General features: G+C 39.3%; 1 protein-coding gene across 4 annotated transcripts in view; it reads left to right on the top strand.

Moving 5' to 3' along the window:
- Positions 1 to 26,698, top strand: part of CSTF3 (cleavage stimulation factor subunit 3) — a 76,839-nt gene that overhangs the window by 26,392 nt on the left and 23,749 nt on the right. The window contains exons 1-2 of one of the 4 annotated variants that reach the window (XM_061610534.1): positions 15,618 to 15,681; positions 19,699 to 19,874. The exons of 1 other annotated variant lie outside the window; for it this stretch is intronic. In XM_061610534.1, coding sequence (XP_061466518.1) covers positions 19,740 to 19,874 — 135 coding nt within the window. In that variant the 5' untranslated portion in view covers positions 15,618 to 15,681; positions 19,699 to 19,739. Of the gene's footprint in view, positions 1 to 15,617; positions 15,682 to 19,698; positions 19,875 to 19,962; positions 20,463 to 26,698 lie in introns of those variants that run through there. 2 more of the 4 variants (XM_061610533.1, XM_061610532.1) reach the window with 2 other exon arrangements.

Raw genomic sequence — 26,698 nt, forward strand, 5'->3', positions numbered from 1 at the left:
CAGCATTCTTTACAGGTATCACGTTCTAGTACTTACACAAATTGAAATTATACTTCTTCACATTTTGCACAATTCTTCAAACTGGTCATGGGCTGTGGAGTATTGCATCTTGATCACTGGAATTCTTTCTCACCCCTGGTCTGGCTTCTTTCACCTGGCGTTTATCCATATGCTTCTCAGGGACAGAGTCTTTAGAAGGGGGTGGGAATGAAGGCTTAGAAAATTAACAATGCTGTGACACTTGCACACAGAACTATGGATTGCACACAGCTCTAGAAGTACTATTACTAGGGATTATAATGGCATTTCATTTTCACATTCTAAACTTTAGGTTATGGTTGAACTTTTCAAGTGCCTCAGCACTATCTCTGGCCTAGATAGTGGCGTTTCAACTTTGGCTAATTACAGCTTCAGTCCTTGTGGTGAACTAGAGGCCTGGCAGTCCTCTTCATGATTTGATAACCTCTAGTCTTGATTATTGTAGTGTGTTGTAGCCCTTGAAAAGCACTTTGGAAACTGAGCTGGTTGAAAAGGTGCCAACTCTGCTTTAGTCTGGAATTGACTGGTGTTCATATAACCCAAATACTTACTTATCTGGGTTATACGGTTTCCATACTTAATCTGTTTCCATGCTCTCTTCAAAGTGCTGGGCCCTAAATAGTTGCATTAAGATATTTAGGGTAGCGTCCTTTCCCACAGATACCCTTCCCCTGCAGTGAATTAAGATCACCCAAAACCAAGTTTGCCTTCTGCCAAAAGTAGAGTTTCTGTGTTAGCTGCTGTATTGGAGTAGAACAGGAAAGGGGTGCTTTAAAGAGATGATTCCTTTATAAAAAGAAGGCTTAAACAACTAGGGCAAGTTAAAAAGGCAAGTGAGAGGGCAGGGTAAAGATCTGCAAATAAATTGACCTTTTTTTCTATTTGCCTATTGTATCATTCGTATAGGATAGAGATGGAATAAATTCATCAGTAACTAGCTGGTTGGTGCATATTGATCATAAGTAAAATATGTCCTCTCAATGTTAAGGGGTGGTGTACCCTGAGACCAACAAGACCTTGGTTGTGAGCTCCTGTTTGGCTATAACCTGAAACAAAATGCTTGACTTTTTTAACCAATCAATTGGTTCGACCTCCTGAGACCTTCCAACATTCTCCTAAAACACACACACAAACACACAAAAGTAAGTAGTCCTAATTTTAAGCCTGCCACTGCCCCACGGTATTATTGCTGTTTTGCCTTCAATTCTTGGGGTCATGACAGGCTATCAATATGGCACTCTGTCTTGAGGGAAATAGTTTTATATGTGAATGAAGAACTGTGTCATGAGGTGTTTTTTAACATTTGTGCAAATGGTTAGATCTTTAATATTCTGTGTGTGATGGGTTTGATGCAATAAGCTATTTTGTCTTAGTGTAGGAGATTTTTTAATGAACAATTAGCCCATTACTATCATACCCTGTGAGCTTCCAGAGTTATTTAGCTGGCCAGTATTGGAATCAAGTCCTTGATATGATCCAGCAAAGTAAATCTTGCATTGTGCATTTCATTTCTGGAATCAAAGTATAGTTATTCTATGAGGTAATTGGTAGAGTATTCTAATATCTTACAGCCGAATATTACAGTCAGCCAGCTGTTTTATCTTCTACCTTTCCAGGAGTCTGGCAACGTTCTATGAATAATTTTCTATCCTTATCCTGGATTTCCTAAAAGTACTGAAAAATGTATGCATCTGGACAGTTAGGATTGAATCCCAGCATAATGTGAGTGTAGTTCTGCTTGTGCAACTGGACTTCACCTTCTGTTCTCCCTCCCAACCACCAAATCTGCTCTGGATGGTCCCCCAGTCTTCCAGATCAGATGTTAAAGGTAGTCATGGGAGAGGAATGGGAGTTCTAACATCCTTCCTAATGACAAACTTTTCTTATACTTCATTTTTATCTCTTCTCTGTTCATCAGCTCTGTCACATATGTAAGATACAGGCTTTGTAGTGAAACACCAGTTAATATTTTCGTCCTATCCTTCCAGTGTGTATTTGATTTGTGGGCTTGTTTCTCTAGTAGTGTTTCCTATTTAAAATACAGAATAAAGAGGCTTTTAAAAAGAATATTTAGTATTTTTTGTATCTGCTCTTTTTACAATAGTTTAGCGTCATTGGCTCGAAATGAATCTGTGTCTTTTAATCCAAAAACCTTCCCTAATGCAAAAATCTTTCTTTTGTTAATACATATTTGGACCGTACATTAGCTATCCTATACATCCACACAATTCACGTTTTTTCCTACAAATAGAAAAGAGCCCCAGCCCCAAAGGGATTCTGTTGGAGAAAAGGGTAGTAGGTTCCAGTTAGCCCAAACAATTGAACCAAGTCATAGAAAATACCCAGACTTATATGTCATTACTCTCTTACTGAGTGAAATTATATGAGAAAACAAAACCCAAGATTTTATAAAAACAGAAAACCTGACAGGGCTACAATACATCATTGCAATAAACCTTTTTACAAAAGGAAGTAAGCTAAAAGCTAATAATCTTTAAGAAACCAACTCGTCTGGTCTAAGCATATCTGACAACATTGCCAGTGCCAATACCCCCTACCTAGTTCAAGAATAGGACTCTTTCATTGCTACTTTTTACATGATACGTGAACACTTAAATGGGAGTCCTATTTGCTTTTCATTTAACTGTGGAAAGTTTTAAAAGTAATGTAAAAATGAAGATTCCAAAGCACGTCTGTTGTATCCCAGGCAGTACCTGAGGAAGGGAAACTAAATGTGCCCTACAGAGATGGTTGTAGTACTTAAGAACAAAGTGTGCAAAAAGTTAAATGGCCTTTCATTTGGACTAAGATCTGCTTTGTTTTATCTGGTGTCACCTGAGCACCCTTTACTGAAATAGGATTGTTCTGAGTCCAAAGTGCTTTCTCCTTTTGATCCTCTGCACCCTGTCTACAGCTGCTGATCAGATGATTCTATCCAGAGAGGAGCAAATTAAATTTCATTTCTTCCCATGCCACACAGTGAATTTGTTTGAGGAGGTAACTCTTCCACTGCTACTTGTGAATTATTTGTTATAGTGCAGGGTTATAGTCCCCTGAAATAATTAGGATACTGTTTTTGTGGTTTTTTAAAGTTGTGAATAGTAGCTTGTGAGTTTTGTTTGTATAAAATATTTGTAAATAATTGTATTATAATTTGTAATATTTTCTCATGCTTCTTCATCTTAACACTTTGCTCCAATAACTTTTTGTTAGACTGTCACGTACACCAGTAAATACGCTTTTACATAGAATAATTGGGATCTGTAACAAAGTCTTCTTCCCACCCCTTGCATCCCCTTGTTGTGCTGTATAATGATAGGCTTCCAGACCAGAACCTTAGCATTTGATAGTTAGATAGCAAGGAGTGGAGAGTTCTGGAAAGGGAATGACAAAAGGTGTCTTATGTGTCTTTTCCTTTCTTCTGCAACATCCCTGCAAAGTGCAGGAAAGAAATTTCTAATCTCAGAGCATGGATTGCATCAACCATAACACTTTCTCTTCTTCCTGGTTACTCAGATGTTTGGGGCTTCACTCCAGTTTCCTTCCCCTCCTCCCTATTCCCTCAACTAATTTCTTAATGTCTTGACAGCTTTCATCCATATATTCTATAGACTCACACAGGCTGCCCAGTTTTGGGCTTGTTTAGAACCTTGTGTTTTTCTTAGTTGCTATAAACAGTCATAGCACATTGCCCAGATTATTTTCAAAATCTAAACTTTCATCTTTAAAAATGGGCTCCAGATTAATTATTAATTTCAAAAAAAGCTCTCAGGCATGGCTTTAGTATCCAAGTTAGTTTTTTGTCAATAACCTTATTTCTTTGCCAACCACTATTAAAATTCTTGGTGTTCTAAACTTAATCAAACAAAATAAATACTTTTAGTCAGTTTCTAAATCTAGTTCCTTGTGTGGCATGCATGGAAAGACGCATCCATATATATTCAATTTTACATACTTAAATGTTAAATATAACTGTCCAGATTTAGAAACATTACTCTGTGTCAGAGGTCATCAGTCTTTTTTGGTATGTGGGCACATTTGGATTTTTGAGTGAGTGCCCAGGGGGCCACCCTCGGAGAGTCAAAGAGGTAAAGCTTGCATATGGACATACACTTTGGTTTTCAGAGTAATCTGGGTAAAAGTCTAGTAGAATTAATTGGAGTCTTGAAAAGCACACAGAGCTAAAAGAGAAATGGGAAAGAGTGTCACTTCCAAATTCCTTCTTCAGCTCTAGGTATTTTTCAATGGAGAAGGGGGTTACCAGACTTGCCACCAAGGGGGCAGGGAGTGTGGGCCTTAAAGTCTTCATGGGCACCAGGAGAATACCTTAAGGGCATCATTGTGCCCACAAGCACCACATTGGCAACCTCTATTCTGTGTTATTTATGCTATAGTAGAAGGTCAGTAACTGGTGCCTCCTAGATGGAACCTAGACCTTTCAAGCTTCCTTGACTCCTTTCTGCTTGAAATTTTGCAGGGGTGAAAGATGAAGACTTGAATGTTCATACAAGCAAACGAATAAATCTCTTACAGGAATAGTCTCTTTCCATTCTTTTGTGCTTTTGGCAACAGGGAAACCACTCCCAAAGTAGAGATTTACTATAGATAGTTTCCAGTGCCGATTCTACAGTCTTCTCTTAAATCAGAAAAGCTGACCAATAAAATAATATTGATCCCATTGTTAAATTTAATTTTGCTAGGTTTTTAAAATTCAGATTGTATATATATGTAAGACAACATTGTTGTGTTGTTTAATCAATCAGTTAAAATATTAAGTTGATAAAAATGTGTTGCCTGGTTAATTGGAGAACCAATCCATTTTAAATAAATAAATGTACACACACACACATACGGCAGCAACCGTGTGTGAGAGAAGGGGATGTATTGTAAAAATGGTATCCACCTTCTGCAACTCAACTTTTGCAATATTCTTTGTTGAAATTCGTTCTCTCCCTGTTTTTCACTCTCCCTTAGCCCCTCCAGCCCTTGAGAGCAGCAAACAGATAAATACTATTAGGAATAACACCAGTTGAGAAGGACACTGGTGATATCAGCAGCTGATCAGTAGATGGTTCCTTACCACCAGAATCATGTACTCATCAAATGTGAACAAACATATAAATCCTGGTGGTGGGATGACATCTAAATTTCACAGTACAATGGGTGGGACCCAGAATTGCCCTCCTGCAAACCAAAGGGTCCCTTCCATTTGCTAAAGGGACTGTGATCCAGGGACAGCTCTTGCTGGAGAAAAGGAGTAAAAATTGTCACTGATTTATCCTTCCCCCTGCACCTCACCCAATCACTCATAGTCTTCTGGAGAGTCTCTCAGTCCTTCAGAACAGATTTTCATGGGGCCACGGGAAGGAAGATTTGGCAAGTGGACTGGAACTGCGCTCAAAGGACCAATTACTTAGACTGAATTTATAAATAATAGTAATGATTTGCTAAAGTTGTAAAAAAAAGTACCTATTCATATGCAAACACACAAATTAAATTCCTATGATTAATCTACAAATATAAGATGACTGGCATATATACATATATATGTGTGTGTATGTATGAATAAGCTTTTTTCACAGCTTCATAATTACATCTCTCTTGAAAACATTGACTTTCCGACCAGACGCATATTCAGCTGTTGTATATACGTAACAGTTAAACACATACTTTGTGTGTGATCTAATTGTGTGGTGGGTGGGGAGGGGGAAATTTGGGCATCAGTTTGGATGAGCAGAGAAGTTGGTTACAAGTGTCCTATGTTTTCAGATGTTTATTTGTGATACCATACAAATTAACCGTTCCATTTTAGCTTGCTCTTTTACACTGGATTTATTGGGGAACTTCATTTTACTATTCAAAATCACAATACATGCTTACATGGCAATATAAATATACAAAGATACCACACATGAGCTTTATTGTAAAAAGCTGAGAAATTCAAGTATCAAGTAAGAATGTTATTGTATATAAGTCTCCTCTTACATTATAACTATACTATACAATTTTAAAATAAATGAGATGGTTACCAGTTTTCTTTCAAATCTGCAGAGGTAAAATTCCCAATTCAGAAGCTTGTAATATTGCAGTTAAATATTTTTTGCTACTGAAATGGTTGAGGCTGCAATCCTAACCCCATGTACCTGGGAGTAAACTCCGGGAGTAAGCTCCATTGACTTCAAAAGCACTTGCTTCTGAATAGACACGGTTAAGATTACACTGTTAACTGTTGGGTATTTTAGACACATCCAATGGTTTGGGCAGACCTGGTGGGTTCTTGACTCTCTTACCCCTAGCCTTTTAACTTCACATAACAGCTTCATTTAATTACAGTAATTATGTTCTATTCAATCATAGGACATCTATTCACCTCCTGATAGTATATTAACACCTTATATGTTTCCCAGTGGCAGTGTTGGATACTGTCCCCTCTTGGGATGTGATCTGTGTAGGGAATCAAACCTCTCACTTGGGAAATAAGGGAATATTTCTACTTAATGAAGTTATCAATGATTTGTGGCATCAACAGCTATTATGTTAGTTATCACCCTCATTTCCAATCTATTTGCATGCCTAGCAACCAAAACACCTTTACACTAAGGAAAGGGACAACGACTGCCATAGTAAAAGCCTGGAAATAAGTGCTCAAGAAGAAGCGCAGAGGTGAACTACAACTAGCGTAGCTGCTCCATTTGTTCTGTCATTAATTTGGTGGATGTTATAATAAATTATCCAGAACTGGGCTATTACCCATAACTTGTAAGCCTGTTTTCTAGCAGCTCCTTAGTTTCTCTTTGTGCTTCCTCGGTATCACAGTAAAAACAACAGTGTCCATAGACCATTCTGTTTTTATTAAGTTTGCTACAAAGCTTTTTACAGTACACTGTTCCACTTTTCATATGAAATTAAACTTGTTTTGGCCACATCTTCTCCAGCACAAGCTTTTGCGTTTCATACAAATGCATATAGTATCTTGTGGAAGAAAATACCTGCCAAATCTCCAGGTTTCCTCTGACATTTCAGTCCCTACATCCATTTTCTTCAGTTTTTTTATTGTTCTTTATCAGTCAACTTTATAAAAAATGTATACCTTTATCTAATCACCTTCCCGTCAATTTCTGCTTATTTGTTGAATTTACAACATTCTGTCTAATCTGTCAAAACTTCATCTTTTGGGTAACAGTTGTTTTCACAGTGTTCCTAACTTCAGATTTCTTATAGCTATGATGGTAATAAGAGTTTTCCATGCTTAAGGAAAGTCTCTGAGTTACTTTCAAAATCTCTGGTAAATCCACAGCAAGTCTATTAAATGTTAAAACTATCTCTGGAATTGTTGACCCTGCATTGCCTGTTGACCTTTTGAAGAGCATTCAAGACAACTCTTACCCTCAACTCAATAAAATTCATCTCTTGCCATTCTTATACATTTACTCATGTGAATATAATAGAAACCCACATTTTGATATAATAGTGATTTTTATTATGTTAATGTGAGAAATCCATCACATTCCAATTCATTAATTGAACTGAAATTCTGATATATCCTTATATAAATTTCTTATGTCAGCTTGTATGAACTTTTAATAAATGTAAATTTATTGACTACATATTCAAAATCTTACTCAATGTTTTCATTTATTACACTTCAAAGAAGGATTAATTTCAAGGATTATATTATACACATGTATTTAGTTTTATCTATTCTTTATTGAGTTCTTTTAACAGCCTTGGTCAAGATCCAAATAACGGCATAATTAGTTCTACATCAAAATGCTTGCACACATCTTCTTTTGAATCTTGGGACATGTTCCAAATCAGCTTGATATGAAAAATAAAGATTCAGTGGGGGAAAATCACCAGTCCCATTGGACGTACCCATGCCTTTTGGTGTGCATCAACTATCTCTGGATCCTGGCCCTTAATTGTAATTGCTGTAGCCAATGGTTCTATAAGCTGTAGCAAATAATAAAGGAGACACTGGGTACCCTTGTCTTGGAAGTGATCTGGAATATGGCCATTATTTAATACCTGTAGTGCTTGTTTGTCATAGAATAGCCTAATTCAGTTGAAATATTTTTCCAGCTTCTAATCGTTGCTATTTATAATTCTTTACCCTGTAAAATATTTTGTAAGTAAAAACAGAAAAACTGGAGGCGTCTTGTTTAAATTGGCTTTATGGATTAGGCTAAACATTCTGTGAACAATAATTAACATTCTTCTTCCATAGAGGCCTGTTTGATCGTACTCTGTAAATGAAATGTGTCTTGGGACTCTTGTTAATGGTTTCAAAAGTTTATTTATACCAACCGTAATTGGGGGCATAATTGTGTAGAAAGGAATCACCTGAGACATTATTGCTGGCCCTCAGCTAGTTATACCCAGCTATTATGGTGAATAAGAGCCATGTCTACAATCCCATGTAGCAGGGTTGGGGAACCTTTTTAGCTCCAAGGACCAAATCTTTATCTGGGTGGATGGATAGCCCATCTGTCAATCACACAATGTAACATGACTGACAGATGGTTGCCCCACCCACCTGTTAAATCCTTTGTGTGGGGTTCCCAAGCTTGGGAACCACAGTGTGTGGTGCGTTGTCAGTTCAGCTTTGCAAACTTCCCCACACTTCTCCTTTCCATCCCGATGCTAGAGGTGCAAAAAAGCCATGCAGGGATGCTTGCAAAGCCCCTTTGCGATCCTCTCCTTTCTCCTCCTTTCCACCCCCCATGTGGGGTGGGAAGCAGGAAAGGAGTCATGGAGTGGCTTCAGAGAGCAGTGGTGGGAGGCAGAAACAGTTTCCATTAAATGGAAACCACTTTTCCCTCCTTGTACCAGGTGTGTTCCTACTACCCATAGCTGATGGGTGGTTGGGAGTGTGCCTTGCTCCAGCAAAAAAAAAAAAAAGTTGGGTGCCCACCTTAAGCTCCCAATTGTTCTTTTGAATCCTGCTGTTACCCATCCCGCAGTTGTCATGTATGTCATTGGGTGTAGGGCAAGTGGGTGTGGTTTCTGCAGTAAAATCTTCTTTAAAGGGGGGGCAGGAGTTGATTATTGGGAGAGCGAGCAAATAAGAGCCTACCGTAGCAGCAACTTTTGAAAGCAGCAACTTTGAAACTTTGAAAAACTTTGCTGTCATCTCTGATGGAGATCCTCCATTTTTTTTGTTTGCCATCCCTAAGGCTATGCCAGTGTTAAAGGAGCAGCATACTTAATCATTGCTGCCAGAGGAAGGTGCTAAGAGGAAGATGAGAAATTCCCATAACAAGTGCTTGAATAGCACATTTAACCAAGTAACGGCAGTGCAGTCAAGGCGGCATTGCTTACCTGGTTTCTTAATGCCAAGAGTTGATGCTGGTTACCAGGGGGAGGGGTGAACGACAGGTGAAATATTGAATTGGCTCTCTGCTGTACTCGCACCCCAATGCCTTGTCTCCCTCTTGGAAGTTGGCAGTAAATGCAGTGTTGGGAAGCCAGGTAAGCAACTCTGCCTTACCCATGGCAGCCGCTATTGACTGAAAAGTAACACTTGGAAAGTGTGGCAAGAAAAGATGGAGAAAGTATTGCTTGAGTAATGCATTTAATCCCCATAATTTAAATGATTAAGCAGTATATAAATATCTTAATAAATAAATGCCGCCCTAAACGCTAACCTTCTTGCTCGGGGAGTTCCTTGATTATTTTGTTTGCCCTTTTCTGCACTTAATGGAGACATGGCAATTAGAACTGGACTCAGTATTCCAAGTGTGGCTGCATTATAGATTTGTATAAAGGCAATACAAGATATTGTCAGTTTTATTTTCAATCTTTTTCCTTCACAGCTGCCAAAGAATGCTTTGGTGGATGGCCTATTTGTTAGATTTTTAATCTGTCATTAAGTCCTAGAACTTCATTTCTTATCACCGTTACTTGCCTCAGTTTTTAGATAATCCTCCGTGGCGCAGAGTGGTAAGCAGCGGTAACGCAGCTGAAGCTCTGCTCACAGCCGGAGTTCAATTCCAACGAAAGGAGGAAGTCGAATCTCCGGTAAAAGGGGTCGAGGTCCACTCAGCCTTCCTTCCATCCATGGTCGGTAAAATGAGTACCCGGCATATGCTGGGGGGTAAAGAAAGGCAGAGGAAGGAACTGGCAATCTCACCCCTTGTATACGGTCTGCCTAGTAAACGTTGCAAGACGTTACCCTAAGAGTCGGAAAATGAGTCACACTACAAGTGCGGGGACACCTTTACCTTTTTTTCCCTCAGAAAGTTAGTTAAGGCACAGCTACCTGCCCTGCATAATCTGCACTAAAGTCAGATGCAAAGAATTCAGCTTCTCTGCAAACTTCTTTTTCTCCTTAGCACACCCTTGGCAGACACATTTCTTTGCCCTTCTACTGCAACTGGTAAAACAAGGTTAGCAGAGTACTGAAGCAATAAAAAGCTGCTTACTGGCATGAAAATAGGATGAAATGTATATTTGTTATTTTATGAACTTGTACGCTGGTTACCATGGCAGTTCACAAGACAGTAAAAAAAATAATGATAAAAGCAAAATAGTGTTAATAACAATAATTTAAAGGAATCAGTAAAACACACCATAAGCAGCCGATCTGTAAGCATTCAAATGGTGGGGAGAGGTGAAACTTGTTTTCTCTCTCATTTCTGATCTTCCTCAAGCCTTTGTTGAAGTGGGTCACAATGAGGGATGTGGACAGAAGAGGGAGATGGATTGATGAAACATTTTTTTTACAGACTTGGGAAAGTGGTATACCAGAAGGAGCCGAAATTGTAATGCCAGTGGGGGTAGGATCTGATAATAGATGAAAAATAGAGCAGAAAAGAAGTTATGTCAGGAAGAATCATCGAGAAGCAAACCTGGCAGGGGAGATACCATGTAGTCTAGTTCAGAAGGGTGAATAAAGTTAAATAAGAATGAGAAGCTTGGAAGTTGAGTGGAGCCAGTTTAAGGACTTGGAGGGTACTGTGCCCAGAATAGAAAGTCAGTGAATCATTTGGGGAGGGCAGATGCTTGGGGGAAGGGAAGACTAGCTAAGAAGAAGAGGATCTAGCCATTGAGATAATAGCAGTATGCTCAGAAGCCAACTGGTTTAACCTCTGTTTTGCTGAAGTTATGTTGTAGAAGTAATAACCAAAATGTGAAGTTGATTTAGTTCAAGAGCACAACTGTATTTTGAAATTAGGTGGTTAAGAAAACATTATTTCTATAATTATACGTTCAGGAGTTAAGGACTGCAATTTTTCATCGTTTTATGCCATATGTCCCATTGAAAACCAGTGGCACTTAGACTTCTGTGACTGTGTAATATTGCAGGCAGTGAGTAAGAACCAAAGAGCTGCGAGGGTTTGCACAAACCTGGTGGGGTTCTTTTGTTTTTCTTTTTGAACAGTCCCTCTACCCCACTCTCCAAATTACATACTGCTTTTGGAAGTCCCTTTAGTTTTGAAAGTGATTTGCCATTGAGCATGCATGCTGCTGTTCAGGAAGTGCACATCCAAAGCACGTTGGCAGCATGGTTTGATTCTGGCCAAGATCTGTTGCTTTCCCGAACAAACAAGGCTATGGATGCAAAGGTTAATTTGTGCAAAAGCAGAAGTGTGATTATAAAAAAGGAGGTGCTTAAAAAAAGTTCCTTGTTACAATCTAACTTCAATAGAATAAACTTTAAAACTTGAAAATGCGTTGAAAATATGAAGGAATTATGTCTCGTATCAATAAAAAGAGACAGGACCAGACTTGCAAACTAAAAGGAGAAGATACACGAGGGAAAAGGAATGTAAGGAAAAGGTACGGGAGGAAGAACACTTTTTTGTTCAAGGTCAAAACAAAGTGGTGATCTCCCCTTGCTAGTGTTCTTGCTTGAATAGCAGTTGGTGGATATGTTACCTTGGGTGACTTGACTCACAGGCATGTTCGTAAAAGCCTCATATCCATAAGCAAATTTTATTAGAAAGCTGATACACAGGAACATGCTTACTTGATATGACGTGTGTGTGCAAAACATCTTCAAGAGGTGGGAATCAAGTGGAAAAGAAATCTGAGGTTTCTTATACCATAACATGATTAATAGAAGATGGTGTGGTGGGGTGCTAAATTCTGGTAAATTTCCAGAGTCTTTAATGTAGAAATGAAAGTCCATCCTATGACATTTTTAGGAAAAGGTAGGAACATAGCGGTATTTGTGGGGGCAAATGTGGAAAGGAAACATTTCAGCAGCTAAAAGGAGGGCAGCTAAAAGGGGAAAGGATGCAGATAGAAGGAGAGAAGTTATAAAAGTGCTTAGAGTTGTAGGTGTGTGTTCATGGTTTGCTTATGGAAAAGTTTGAGCCTGGTGCCTAGAGTCTAAATTGACCCCAGGTTCTTCTGACCCAGTAATAGGTTTTACATGTGAGGCTGTTTACCAATCTTCACTTCTGTGCATAAAGCTGCTCATTTTCCAAGCGTATTGATATTTCTGTTGCCTCTGATTTCATATCCAATTATAGTCTTAAATATCTTTCTGATTTAATAAACTCTTGATGTACCTCTCAATTCCATGGTATACCTTCAAGTGGAGGAGCTATCCTATATCCAAGAGCAATCTCCCAAGTTCCAAACACATACACACTGAGAGCTACAATACACTTCTGTTTTTTACATTTCTTTCCCAAGTTGTTTCTCTTCTCCCCCTGTCTCCAACTTAACAGTTCTCCATCAACTTTTAGTCCCAAGGTGATGTGTTCTCCCAACAGGGTTTTGCATCTTCTCTGACTTCCTTCTCCTGTGGCCAAGAAAGTTATGGAGCACTTGTGGTTTTTGCTTCTGTGCACTAAAGGCTTTCTCATTCATTCCTATTCACTGTCAACTGCTTGCAGTCATAGCACTTCACAGATTTTAGCATAATATGAAATCATCACTCTATCTATCTGATGCCTGATACGTTACAATTTTTTTATGTGGGTTCTATCATATTCTAAACTTAGGAACTATGCTCTAAATGTTATTTTGCATATGTGAGGTGCCTTGACAACAAATCCAGGCAAGTAGTAGCCGCATCCCTTTGCTCATTTTGTAAGAGAAACAAAACAGTAGTGTAAGAGAATAAATGTTCATGGTGACTTTTACGTTTCTGATCAGTGTGTGTGTGTGAGAGAGAGAAGAATTAGTGAAAATGTTGACTAATGTGACTGACAGATGGATTCTTAGCTTTTGACTTAGAAGACCTATCTGATCTTCCATGCCAGCTTTTACGCAAGAATGACTAACCATCTGGCCCCCTTCCAAGTAATTTTGGGTGGACTGCAAATCCCCCCAATAATTTGGCTCCATATTGAAAAAAATGTAAACAGGTGGCACTGTTGCACCCACACCATTGCAGAGAGGTCTCCGTCAATCTGATGGCAGGGGGAGGGAAGGGGGATGACACCACTTTTTACTTTTACAGAAGGGCCCCTTCTTCCTTTGGCATGGCATCATTCTTAAATGGTTGACACCATTGGTAGAAAGTCTCAGAGAGGCTTAGGGGACAGGAAGAAGCATGGCTTCCTGTTTCCTGTCTCAGACTTAACAGTGGTGCCAGCCAGAGGAGAAGGGGCTTTGTTTCTCCTCTAAAGGGAAGTGTTGGGGCAGAGAGAGACACCCCCCCAACAGCAGCATTGCCCTAGAGAGCTAAAACACTGTTGAGTTCAGTGTATGTGTCTATCTGCTCCTCCTGCTCTGTATGTGCTTGTATTTATGTATATACATGTGTGCAGGCTGTTGTCTATCTGTTTGCCCCCCAGCTGAGTCTGTGTGTGCACCTCTGTGAATTGGCTCAGGTTGGCATGTGGCCCTTGGAGTGATGGCAAATCCTCAATATGGCCCTCAAGCCAAAAACGTTGGCTTCTCTTGCTTTAAACTGACCAAAGTGTACTACCAGCAGTCTGTTAACCCAGCTCTTTTTTGTCATGACTATTGTTTTAACTGTTGGCACACCCACTTGGATATTGGAAATACAAAATTAGTTTCTGATTGAAAGTCATACTGCTTACTTGTTTACAAGTGTTTGAAAATATATTCTGTAAAACACATTTTGTTGTTACATTGTCTTTCTTGAGATCAGTTATCCTAATTATAATAGGGCTGTTCTCTGATAATTTCTGGTGAATAATGAACAAGAGGACTAGATACATGTTACATTCAACATGTATAGAGAGGAGAGTGGAACCTGTGAATCTACGCATGGTTGGATAAGTCATCACGTACAGAGCCTATGCATATACATTTTGTATGCCTGTAAACTTTTTCACGGGTTTCACAGGTTGTGCTGAAATCACATACTTTGGGACACAGTTCCTCTCTCCCCTCAAAGTAACATATCAGTCTTGGGGTCATTTTGCTTTTTGCTGCACTTACAGTTTGCAAACACATCCAGGTTAATTTTTACATTCAGCAAGAGCAGTGGAACATGTTTCCATTGAATAAGTGGAAAAGAGAAATATTGATTAGATTTATCTTCCTTTCTATGGTAATGTAAAACCTGTTTTACATGGAGATGAATGAGTTAAAGAACTCAATTTCACCTAGGTTTCACAAAGCAGACTTGCCATTCACTCTAGAGCAAGCGCTGTGGAAAGTAATTTAATCTTATCCAGCCATGCAAGTATACTTAGGCTTCATACTTCCAGAAACTACCAAATATTTGAGAGTATATTTTCAGTCATGTCATTAAGGAAAGGAGAGAATCTCAACTCTGAATATAAAGAGGCTGGTCTGTAATTGAAGCATAAAACTAGAAAAGACTTGAGTACATTCTGGCTATTAAATCAGTATGCGTCTCTTAACAAAAAAGCTTTCATGGTCATAGATTGCCAATTTGGAGAGATGTATGTCATCATATTGAAAGATATCTTGCCACTTCTACCAAAGCGTCTTTAGAGATTGAATCTATGGATATCTTTGTAGAGCATCTACAAAATTTTATGTTGTGCTCATTTTTTTTCCTTCTTAGCAACACCTGCTATTTAAGAAATTATATAGTTGGATCGGCATCACGGCCATCAAGTACATGAACACAGAAAGAAGTGCTTTACATCTTTTTACAAGAGTTTAAGCAGAACCAGGAACAAGTACCTTACATTAGTGGCTTGGGATAAATATTGTCAAGACCTTGGAAGACTTATATAGTAATTTTTCACTGTACCTGCTTGCACAGAGACTTATTGATAATTTGAATATAGCACCCAAAAAGTACCTGAGCATCTGAACCTTTTGAATCCAAAGAGTACTAGACACATTTCAACCAATGCTAGTCCTATTAATGGCCATGAATGGCAGACTGTTTTCTAGATGCTTTTGAAAATGAGTGTCTGTAAGAGGCAGTTCCTGGCTCAGACTCTAAATTAGAAGCTTATTTACTGTGGATAAAACTGCTAAAATGTCTGAAAACAGCATCTTGGACAATGCGTGAAATCTTCTGCTATAGATCACAATAATAGTGCTTTATCTTTTTCCATAGCTTCATGAATATACTTCCTGCAATCACCAGTCAACCCTATTTATTATGCACATCCTATCTCTTATTGTTGGAGACAACTATTGCCATCAGATCCTTGTATGGACTTCATAATGATCATCATTCCTTAGAAAATCATTATTTTGCTCCCTGAAAACGACATTCTTCTGTGAAATGTATGCAGATTACAGTGCTCATACGTTAATCTCATGCATATTACTCTCTCATCCTTTTCAGTTGACTATAGTTTGTAAGATGCTGTTGGATTCTATTACGTTGCTATTGGTAGTGACAGAATTCTTACATTTATGTCTGTCTGGATCATGTTCAACACTGCCAAATAAAGAGAAGGCACAAATTATTAAATAGCCTGACTCAATAAACAGCTTCAGCAAAAATGGAGAGTGCTAGAAAGCAAGAGTTAGCATCTGCAAAAAAATCACATTTTGAAGACAAGCACCTGAATTAGGAACACCTTTAAGATAAGAGCCCCCCCTCTGAGATTGAAGTTGATGGTGTCACTCAAGTAGACAGGCGAGCCTATGACTATAGTTTATAACAATTCTGTAGAAGTGTTAAGTAAATCAGTATAGTTTTCATTTTAAAATCAACATGGCTCAGTAAAAAAAACAAGCTTTTTCTGGAAAATGATGCTGTAAAGAAAATAGTGTTTGCTGAAGTATGCACAGTGGCAAAAGGAAAGTCAGAACAATGTGCTATAGGTGAAGAGATACTAAACAAGACTATGTTATTACGGAAGTGTATCTTAAATTGGCAGAACGAAGAGGAAGGCTCATTAAGAAACACAAGAGAACTTGAAGGATCACACAGAAAGCAAGGAAAATGCTTTACAGATGATTTCTCTAAAACATAGCCAAACCGTAACTTACCACAAACAATATATTTCCTCAGCGTGGAAAAAAATACCATATGGTCTGACAGTTGTTTGTGAAATTCATAAGCAAGAGTGATACTTTACTTGCATAATTTGTAAAATTTGCAGTAGAGTAAATTGTTTAGCTTGTGGTTCTCCCAATCCATAAAACGCTCATACGTGTTAGGACTTTATCCTCATACCATTCTATTCCTGACTATTGGAAGACACCCAAAATTACCTGGGGGCACAGGCAGTCTGATGCTAGCCTAGCCATGTGAGTCCTAGATTATATAGAACTTGACAGATAATCAACTTGAATTGTGATTGTACCCAAAAAGAGCAATTCAAGCATCAGAGCACTGGTGATATGTGCTCCTGATTATTCTCACACTTGAAAGCAGGCCATAGCTTTTTGTACTTCTAAGCTTGTCCAGGGCAGTCTCATGACAGTAGTCTGCACTTTTAAGCTGAAAAGATACAGGTCTGAACCAGGGAGAAATGGCATCACTTACTATAGCTGGACTTGCTAGAAAGCATTTTTGGCTCCTGATTCACTGTGATTTTTGCAAGTTAAAGCATGCAGACCCCCATCAGTAATCATTATCCTGATCCTTCCCACCCTCATCAAGTTTCCTGATGCAAGGAAAGTACTAAGAGAACATGATTTGACTCAGAATTGGAAAGTAAAGAATTATTGGTGTTTTTTGTCTCCACACAATCACTTCCAGAACCCTCATACAAACTGAAGATGAGAGACAAAATGGGACCTTCCAGCAAGCATTCCAATGGAGTGTCAAACAATTGCCAGTCTCTTAGATCTTGCCAGAAATGAACAGAACCACTCTGAATACTTGCTGAATCATGTCTTGTAGCCAGCACCCTAACCAGGCCAAAAGAAGTTTATAGAAGATCTAGAAATTTACAGTTGTCTAGCACCTCATCCTCCCTGGGAGAAACATTTGTTATGCTAGTCAGCAAAAACCCCAGTTTCTCCGGAGTGGCATTCATTAATCAAGTTTCAGGTGGTTACTGCCATACTGTCAAGTACATCTTCTTTACTGACAGTGTGCAGGGATGAAAAGACTGATTCTGTACTTGAGCTGCAACTCCCAAGTGAAAATAAATATAACAAAGCTGATAATTGCTAAGACTGGAGATATCTTGGGTGAATTAGACCATTCATTACTAAGAACAGTTCAGCTGCCTTTGTAGATGCAATAGCCACTGGAAAGGCATTGCTGTGGCCACAACATAGTCTTCCAAAAGCTACCTATGCAGAGGTTTGTACTTGTCAGTGCAACTTGCCATTACTCTCAATCCACTTCCTAGTTCAGACACTGTAAATTTCTAATGAGAAAATGGTGGGGAAATGCACACAACAACAATTGTGACAATGGCTAAAAGTCAGCTTTCTATTTCGCTAACCAAGCAGGCTGTTGATTGAGTAGCTCTCAATGCGGGTGAGTATATCTCCACAGATTTTTGGGATCCATTTGGCTTCATGAGTGATGGGGGACTGACAGTTGTAACAAAGATAATCATCTATTTAGTCTGTTAGCTTTGTTAACCAAACACTGTTGGAAGTGCAGAGTTTTGAAAGTACTACAACCAATCATCAAGTAGATTTCAGATTGCAAAACAGGACAATGGTTAAGATGTGGAAAAACACTGCTTAGAAATGCAAGTGATTAAGTGGTATATAAATGTCTTTAATAAATTAAAACAGTGAGACTTGTGAGATTTCATAGGTACTAGTAGACTGGGGAAGTTAGAATTAGGAGTCTATGGGTTGTATTCAATATAGTGCTCAGGCTAATGTTCTGTTAGTGCAAGGATTTCTCCTTGTGCAACAGAACAGTCTCCCCTCTCCTCCCCCTATGCGCTCCTAAGTCTGTTCCCCAACCGTTGGGAGCAGATTTGAGGAGAGTGGGGGAGAGGAGGGGAGAAATCCTGTTGTGATAGTTCGAATCCTTACACTAGTGCAAAAATTTAGTTGAATACTGCCCTATAAGATGAGACAAGTAGGTAATTGAATGTTGAACATTCTTCTCATCTGTCCACTGGAACACTTTTTGGATACTCATCACAGAGTCTTGCAGATTTTGTAATTTAGATATTTATTTATTTATTTACCTCTATGCCCCCTTTCTCTGTCCCAGAACTCAACATACATGGGTTCCCATGTATTACCTTCTCCTCAAAGTCCTGATCAGAAACAAAGTGGTTTAACTTCAGCAAGGTCACTGCTTCATTGCTGCATCATGTTCCTTCAGATCATTGTATGCTGAAACGCTAGAACAATACTCTTTTCTTGAAAGGCTAATTACAAGCTCAAATGTGCAAGTAGTAAAAGATTAGCCTTGATTACAGGCAAGCAACAATGATGTGTGTTTCCCTGCAGTCATGCTCAATGCACAACTCACCCAAATGAGCTTCCTAGTAGCACTGTAGTGCTGGGAAAGCCAAGTTATACCAATTCTGGCTCTGATGCATGGAAGAGCTCATGCACCTTTTAGTACATTTGTGCTCTTCATTTCCTAGCCCACAGACCAAAATATACAATCCCAAGGATTATTTGTAATTGCAAATTAGTTTCAGCATTTTTCTAGGTGAAGAGGAGAAGGAAGTCCAAATTTTAGACATAGGAAAATGGGCAAAGCTTAACTAGTGCCTAACTTCCTGACAAACTGTTCTTAAAAGTTATCTTAAAGTTTATGATTTTGGACATGCAGCTTTTTTGCAGGACCAAAGGGCCTGTTCCTCATGACAGATTTGGAAGATGACTAGATTTTCAAAGGCAGTTTGCTTTATAGACCTTCCTGGGCAAGGTCCTAGAAAGAGTGGTTGCGGACCAGCTCCAGACGCTCTTGGATGAAACCGATTATCTGGATCCATTTCAATCGGGTTTCAGGCCTGGTTTTGGCACGGAGACGGCCTTGGTCGCCCTGTATGATGACCTTTGTCGGGAGAAAGACGGGGAGTGTAACTCTGTTGATTCTCCTTGATCTCTCAGCGGCTTTTGATACCATCGACCATGATATCCTTCTGGGGAGACTCGCTGATCTGGGAGTTGGAGGTACTGCTTGGCAGTGGTTCTGCTCCTACTTGGCGGGTCGTCTCCAGAAGGTAGTGCTTGGGGAGTTTTGCTCGGCACCCTGGGCCCTCCAATATGGAGTTCCGCAGGGGTCAGTGGTATCCCCCATGCTTTTTAACATCTACATGAAGCCGCTGGGTGCTGTCATCAGAAGTTTTGGAGTGCGATGCCATCAGTATGCTGATGACACGCAGCTCTACTTCTCCTTTTCATCTTTTTCAGGTGAGGCTGTCAAGGTGCTGAACCGATGCCTGGCTGCGATAATGGACTGGATGAGAACGAATAAATTGAGGCTCAATCCAGACAAGACTGAGATGCTGTTAGTAGGTGGCTCTCCTGATCAGATGGTGGATGTTCACCCTGTCCTGGATGGGGTTGCACTCCCCCTGAAGGAACAGGTTCGTAGTTTGGGAGTTCTTTTAGAACCATCCCTGTCACTAGAGGCACAGGTAGCCTCGGTGGCACGGAGTGCTTTTTACCAACTTCGCCTGGTGGCCCAACTACTACCTTATCTGGACAGGGAAAACCTTGCTTCAGTTGTCCATGCACTGGTAACCTCTAAACTTGACTATTGGAATGCACTCTACGTGGGGCTGCCTTTGAAGACGGTTCGGAAACTACAGCTTGTGCAAAATGCAGCGGCCAGACTGTTGACAGGGACCAGGCGGTCTGAACATATAACACCGGTTCTGGCCTGCTTGCACTGGCTGCCTATATGTTTCCGGGCCCGATTCAAGGTGCTGGTTTTAACTTATAAAGCCTTACACGGCCTGGGACCACAATACTTGATGGAACGTCTCTCCCGATATGAGCCTACCCGTACGCTGCACTCAACATCAAAGGCCCTCCTCCAGGTGCCTACTCAGAGAGAAGCCTGGAGGGTGACAACGAGAAAAAGGGCCTTTTCAGTGGTGGCCCCCGAACTATGGAATACCCTTTCTGATGAGGTATGCCTGGCGCCAACACTACTATCTTTTCAGCGTCAGGTAAAAACCTTCCTCTTCTCCCAGGCATTTTAAACATTTTAAACATCTCAAACATTTAAACATCTAAATTATTTAATATGTTGACATTTTAATTCTCTTAACGCTTTTAACATTCTTACCAATTTCACATCTTAACATTTTCATATTTTAGTATTGAGTTTTGCAGCTAGTTATGTGTTCTATTATGTTTATATATATTTTTTGTTTGTTTAATTAATTCATTTTTAACTTGTGTTATACATGGCTTTTTTACTTGTAGTTCAGATGTTTATGTGTTGTGAACTGCCCAGAGAGCTTCGGCTATGGGGCGGTATAGAAATTTAATTAATAAATAATAATAAATAAATAAATAGAATGCAGGTTTACTGTTCAAAGGAAAAAGCCAAATTGTCCAGGACATATTTAAGCCTTCTGGGTCCTGAATTTGAAAAACATTTTGAAAAGGTTTACATTTTGAAAAAAAGAAAATAGAGGCACAGTTCATCCAATTATGTAGCAGCTACTCAACAGGAAGCCAAAGTAATCCCAGCTATGTGACTTACATTATTATGGGTACATTTTAAAAAAAACTTATATAATCCTAAAGATGTGGTGTGCAAGTTGGCCCAGAGGCTGTTGGAAGAAATGCTATATGTTCCTCAATTTTTCTATGTCTTAAGAATAGGCTTTATTTGGATTATTGCATGCATTAAAAGCTGCTTAAGGGATCACTGTCTGAAATAGCTTTCAATTGATAAGCTGGATGAGTCTCTTGACATTCCTTTTTTAATCACCAAGGAGTCAAACAATAGGTCTAATTATCGGAATTGTATTGAGTTTGGGGGGAAATGCAGTCAAATACCTGAATGTTTTTTAGAACAGTTCCCCCCCCCAAAAAAAACAGGTGCTTATTTTATATACCTGTGTGAAAATCTGATTCATTCCATAGGGTGAACACAATTCACTTAATGTCCTTATTTGATCTGGCAATGTATCAGTGTGAGCACAAAGAGTAACATTAGAACATTTGGTCAGCTTTTCTTGACATGTGTATGCATTGTAGTTGGAAACTTAGTGTACTTCTAATTTATATGGTCAAAACCCCTCACAGCTCATGTCTCCCCTCCTTTTAAAGTTTCCAGGGTTTTTTTGTGGGAATGTTACTTTAATTGCATTGTTCAAAAATTGTAATTAAAACTTCAGTTAAAAACAAACAAAACTTCCAGTGCAGTCCTATGTGGTGTTAGGGGGTGTTAAGCGGCTGATTGTCTGCCACATTCAAAGCCTTGCCAGCTCTCACCAGCCTGGATGTGAAGTGTGTAGCAGGCAATTTATCTCTTCCCCTAGGCCAGATCTTTTTCTTCATGACCCCTCCCGTTTGATTACAGGCTGGCATAGAATGAAGGCCTGAACCCGGAGGCCCTCAGATGAGCATAGGTTCATTGGATGCAGTGGATCCTAGGCTACCCCTGACCCCCCCCAAAACACCCAGTTTTGGTGCTCACTGTTGGCAAAAGAATCACCAGTTGGAGCTCTACACTCACAGAGCTGTCCAAGACGTAGCAGGGGCATCCATGGTGGGCCTTCACTCTTTTCTAATTCCCTCCAGCCAGCAAATCTGGGGGTAGGAGAAGGATTGCTCTGTAAGGCTGCTATCTTTTGCATCTTTATCAGGGCATGAGTGCCACAACTCAATGGGACTTGCTTCTGACAATATGTGTACAGGATTGCACTGGAAAACTCGGCATTTTTTGACATTTCAAGCAAGCTAGAAAGTTATACATGGAAATATCTTCACTTAGAATTACTGTTGTTATGACTGGAAGTGCATCGTACCCAAAATGTATTTTATTTTCCCCCCTGTGGGTTGACACTCCTTTCAATGTTAAATTTTGGTGCCACTCTCTTTGCTTTGGCTGCGTTGATAATTCTATTTATTTTGTTAATGCTTTTTGCAGTTCCTAGTTTGGACTAATAATAAGAATAATTAAAAAGATAACTGGGGCTGTGAGGAGAAAGCAAAGTTGGCTACTTCTACATTCCCAAGTTCACCTTTAATTTTAGCTTTTTGATTCACATAAACATTTAATTCAGTTTTGCAATTGCCTGTTGGTAACCTGCCCCCCTTTTAAAAAGAGATCACACCAACTCCCATAAATTTTTGGAAGCTAAAATTTGGCTGTGTTATTTTGGGGTCTAACATTCCCAAAATATGAAAAGCCCCCCCCCAGGGTACGTAAAGATCTCTAATGGAAGCCTCTCCCCACCTTCCTTCCTAACCACCACTACCCCACTCAATTTTGCACTTTGATTATCTTTAGTCATCTATTGTCATCAAAGCTGGCAGAATCTATATGCTTCATAATCTCTAGGGAGAACAGCCAGGGAGACCTTCTATCACAAACCTACCTAAACAGAAAGATTGTGTTACTTCTTACTGTTTGTGCTTCTGTCTAGGAGCCAAAGCAAGTGCTTCCTTCTGTGGAGAGCAAGTTTGCTGGTTTTATTTCCTAAATATGCTCTCTTTTGTTACATTGATTTTTGCTCCTTCGGGAGCAATGGGGGTGGTGTTAAAGGAGGGATTGATGTGGGAAGGAGAGGCAGAAAAGCTCCAGTGTATGAGTGGAAAACACTTGGATCCTGGCTTATATCTAAAAATCAAAAGCCATGTCTGGCAAATCTAGCCTCAAATACACTTCTCTGGTAAGCAACAGCTAGCACCAGATGATGGAATCTTAATAATGTTGATCAAATGGAACCTTCATCTATTATTCATTGTTAACAATGATCTACAGATGTGATACTAAGGTATTGGTTATTGTGTAATCAAACTCCTGCTGTCTTTTTGTTTCACTAGGTACTAAAAGAAAGAATAGCTTTTTAATAACACAAGTTGTTTTTTAGCAAGATAAAATTAATTTTTTTGTTTTCAGGACTTAAAATAAGATATTAGTTTGTGGACTTCAGACGTTCATTTCTCAAACAGCTCCCCAGGCCTCATTGCAGGCTGCTTTAGTAGTTGAAAGGAGTCCCAAAAGCAACTTGTAATGTGGGCGTTACTGTTCAAAGGAGGGAAAGGTAAAAAACAAATCCAACTGCTAGCCCTTGCAAGATGGAGATGGACTTCTCTTGTTGCTTGCTCCCAGAATCTGATAATCAGAGGACCTGGATATGGTGGTTCAATTTAGTCAACATGGCATTGACAGAGATATCATTTGAATTTGCCTAATTCTTTTTATAAAGCTGCCTAAAACTGAAGGCCATCACTATCTCTTGTAATAATGAATTCTGAAATAAATACTAAAATAGAAGACAATGGCTTCATTTGGATTATTGTATGTTGGCTTATTAAGCCATGATATGCAGAAGTCTTCTGCCTACACACGCGGTGAGCTGTGATTAAACCAAGAAGTCTAATTAACCACAGTGTTCCATTTCATCCAAAACAGGAAACCATGGCTACCAGTTTTGAAACAAGCCAGATTAAAGTCGGTTTACCATCCTGGCTTGTTCTGAAGCTGGTAACTTTAGTTTCCTGGCTAGGATGAAATGCAAAATTGTGGTTAATTAGAGATTTCCAGGTTTAATTGCATCTCATCATGAAAGGGCTGTATGCATAGGCAGAAGGCTCAGTAATTCAAACAAGGTCAATGTGTCATGAAAGGTAATTTTTAAAGTGGAATGATATGCTACTGTTTGAAGCCAGCCTTGAGAAAGTAGAATTAGAAAAGTATTCATATCTAAAGGGAAAGGGATAAAAGCTGATAAGTCTTATTATAAAGACCAAAAGCATTTGGTAGCAAAAATAGCAGGCACTCATTTATGCTTTAATTAAATATTAGTGCAATACATTTTGATAAGAAATACCCATATACTGTGCTCAACTATGGTTATAAAATCATGATTTTGGATGTATAGAGTGTATAGTATAATCACATTGAAGCTTATAAAGTTGTTAGACACAAAGGGAGTTCTGCTATACAAGACCTGTTAAAGCAGTATCTTGCTATGCTCTTGCACAATTACCATTCATGTCAGTGGCCTATTGTCTTCCAACTTGTCTCACATTCATTTAGGCAGACTGGAGTGACATTTCTTTTTGCCCCTATGACTTTGATACAAGAGAGCTAGAATTTCTGCTCCCTTAGATTAGTTTCTTTTTTGACACATTTTTGAGTACTACTGAAGCATCTTGATTCATCTTTTTTTGCTCAAGAATGAACAAGTGTTGAATAGAAAATGGACCACTTAAATCTAAGGTTTTCTTATCCTCTCTAAAGAAGCATATTCACATAGCACCTTCCAGTTTGAGCATGGAAAGTGACCCAGGGCAAGACCTGTATTTGTTCACCACAGAAAACAATCTGTGGGCCTTTACAGGTCATTGTTTATAGTAATAAATGTGCAGATAATGTTTGTGTAATGGAAGAATAGGGTTTTCTTAGCACTCAATTGTTCCTAGGGAAACACTATTCTTCTCTCATCTGTCAGTGAAATTAAAAACCCAGTGTGGGAGGTGTTTTAACTGGTGTCATTGGTACAAAACCGTGCCTGTACAGTGAGTGATAGAAACTCCTCTTCCTGCTACATACAGCATTTTATAAACTTATTTTTTTTACGTTAATTCTTAGTTTTATTTTAAAACTACAGAGGATGAATGTTCTGCTGCCATATAACTGTAGCAGGGAGTCATCGCCTAGTCTCTTAATACACTTCAGTGGTAGAATGTGCAACATATGCTTTGCAGACAAAAGGCCCCACAATCAATCTTCTTTGTTTGTTTGTTTTTTATCCCACCCTTTCTCCCAGCAGGAGCCCAGGGCGGCAAACAAAAGTGCTAAAACCACTTTAAAACATAAAAACAGACTTCAAAATACAAAACACAACAACCATTAAAAACATATTAAAACAAAACATCTTTAAAAACATTTTTTAAAGAGCTTTAAAAACATTTTAAAAATGTTAAAAATATCTTAAAAAGCAATTCCAGCACAGATGCAGACTGGGATAAGGTCTCTACTTAAAAGGCTTGTTGAAAGAGAAAGGTCTTCAGTAGGCGCTGAAAGATGCCTGTCTAATATTTAAGGGGAGGGAAAAAAGAGTAGGCACCGCTACACTAAAGGTCCGTTTCCTATGTTGTGCAGAACAGACCTTCTGATAAAATGGTATCTGCAGGAGGCCCTCACCTGTAGAGCTCAGTGATTGACTGGGTATATAAGGGATGAGATGGTTTTTCAGGTATCGTGGTCCCAATCTTCAGGTCCCAAACCCTGGAGAACTGCAGCCAGTCACTGTGTGATCTAACTCTATATAAGGTAGCTTCCTACGTTCTACCTACCCCACCCAAAGTGGTGACATCATCAAGGTTACTCCTTCCTTCCATAGCAATGCCCTTCCATTTCATGAACCTTTTTATTATTTTTAAGTCTCTGTAGGATAAGCACTCTTCCCTTTTGATGTTGGAGTAGACATCTCCCCCTGTAAACAGTATAGTGAACAGGATTATGCTATATAGCACCCCACAGCATGGCTCATTTTTTCCATTCCGTTATAACTGGGATATTCTTCTGTGTACTGGATCAGGAGCAACAAAAGTTTAGTGCTATCTTATAAATAACCTCCAAACATTGATATCCTGCCCCAAAATATCACTAGCTATGGGGTACTGGCAAAAGGGGTGCAGAGAACTGCATTTCTGTGCTGGACACAGAGAAGGGGGCTTCTATTTTCTGTGCTGAGCTGAGAGAAGAGATGGAGCATTCCATCCCTCTACCAAGTCACTCGTCTGCATGGAATCCCATCCTCTCACCTGCATCCTGTTCCTGGTTACCAGGGAGTGTTTGAATGCATGGTTGGTTTAGTGCTAAGGGAGAGAAGGTCTTATTGTCTGGAAAGGCTCAGTGGAGACATTGTATGGTTCTGTGCCAGCTTTGCCTGTCATCCACAGTGCAGGTGGAAGCATCCAACATGCCTGGACTCTGATCAGAACAGCTCAAACAGCGCATCTCCTGATCTTAAGAATGACAACCCTGTGGATGTGCTCTAGGTATCAGATACGCAAAATAATTTAAACTTACCAATTCATGTTGATCTCAGCGGATAACTTACGAGTGAAGTGGAAATAGAGACATGGGGAAAATAAAAATAAAAAAGAAAAACACAGTGACTGAACATTTGCATGCTGTTTGGGAAGTTCCTAGTGCGTTGCATTCTTTTACAACAATGTCCCATCTAAAATGTAATCTTTGCATTTGCTT

This window comes from Rhineura floridana, chromosome 2 (assembly GCF_030035675.1).
Source record: "Rhineura floridana isolate rRhiFlo1 chromosome 2, rRhiFlo1.hap2, whole genome shotgun sequence".
Classification (NCBI taxonomy): domain Eukaryota; kingdom Metazoa; phylum Chordata; class Lepidosauria; order Squamata; family Rhineuridae; genus Rhineura; species Rhineura floridana.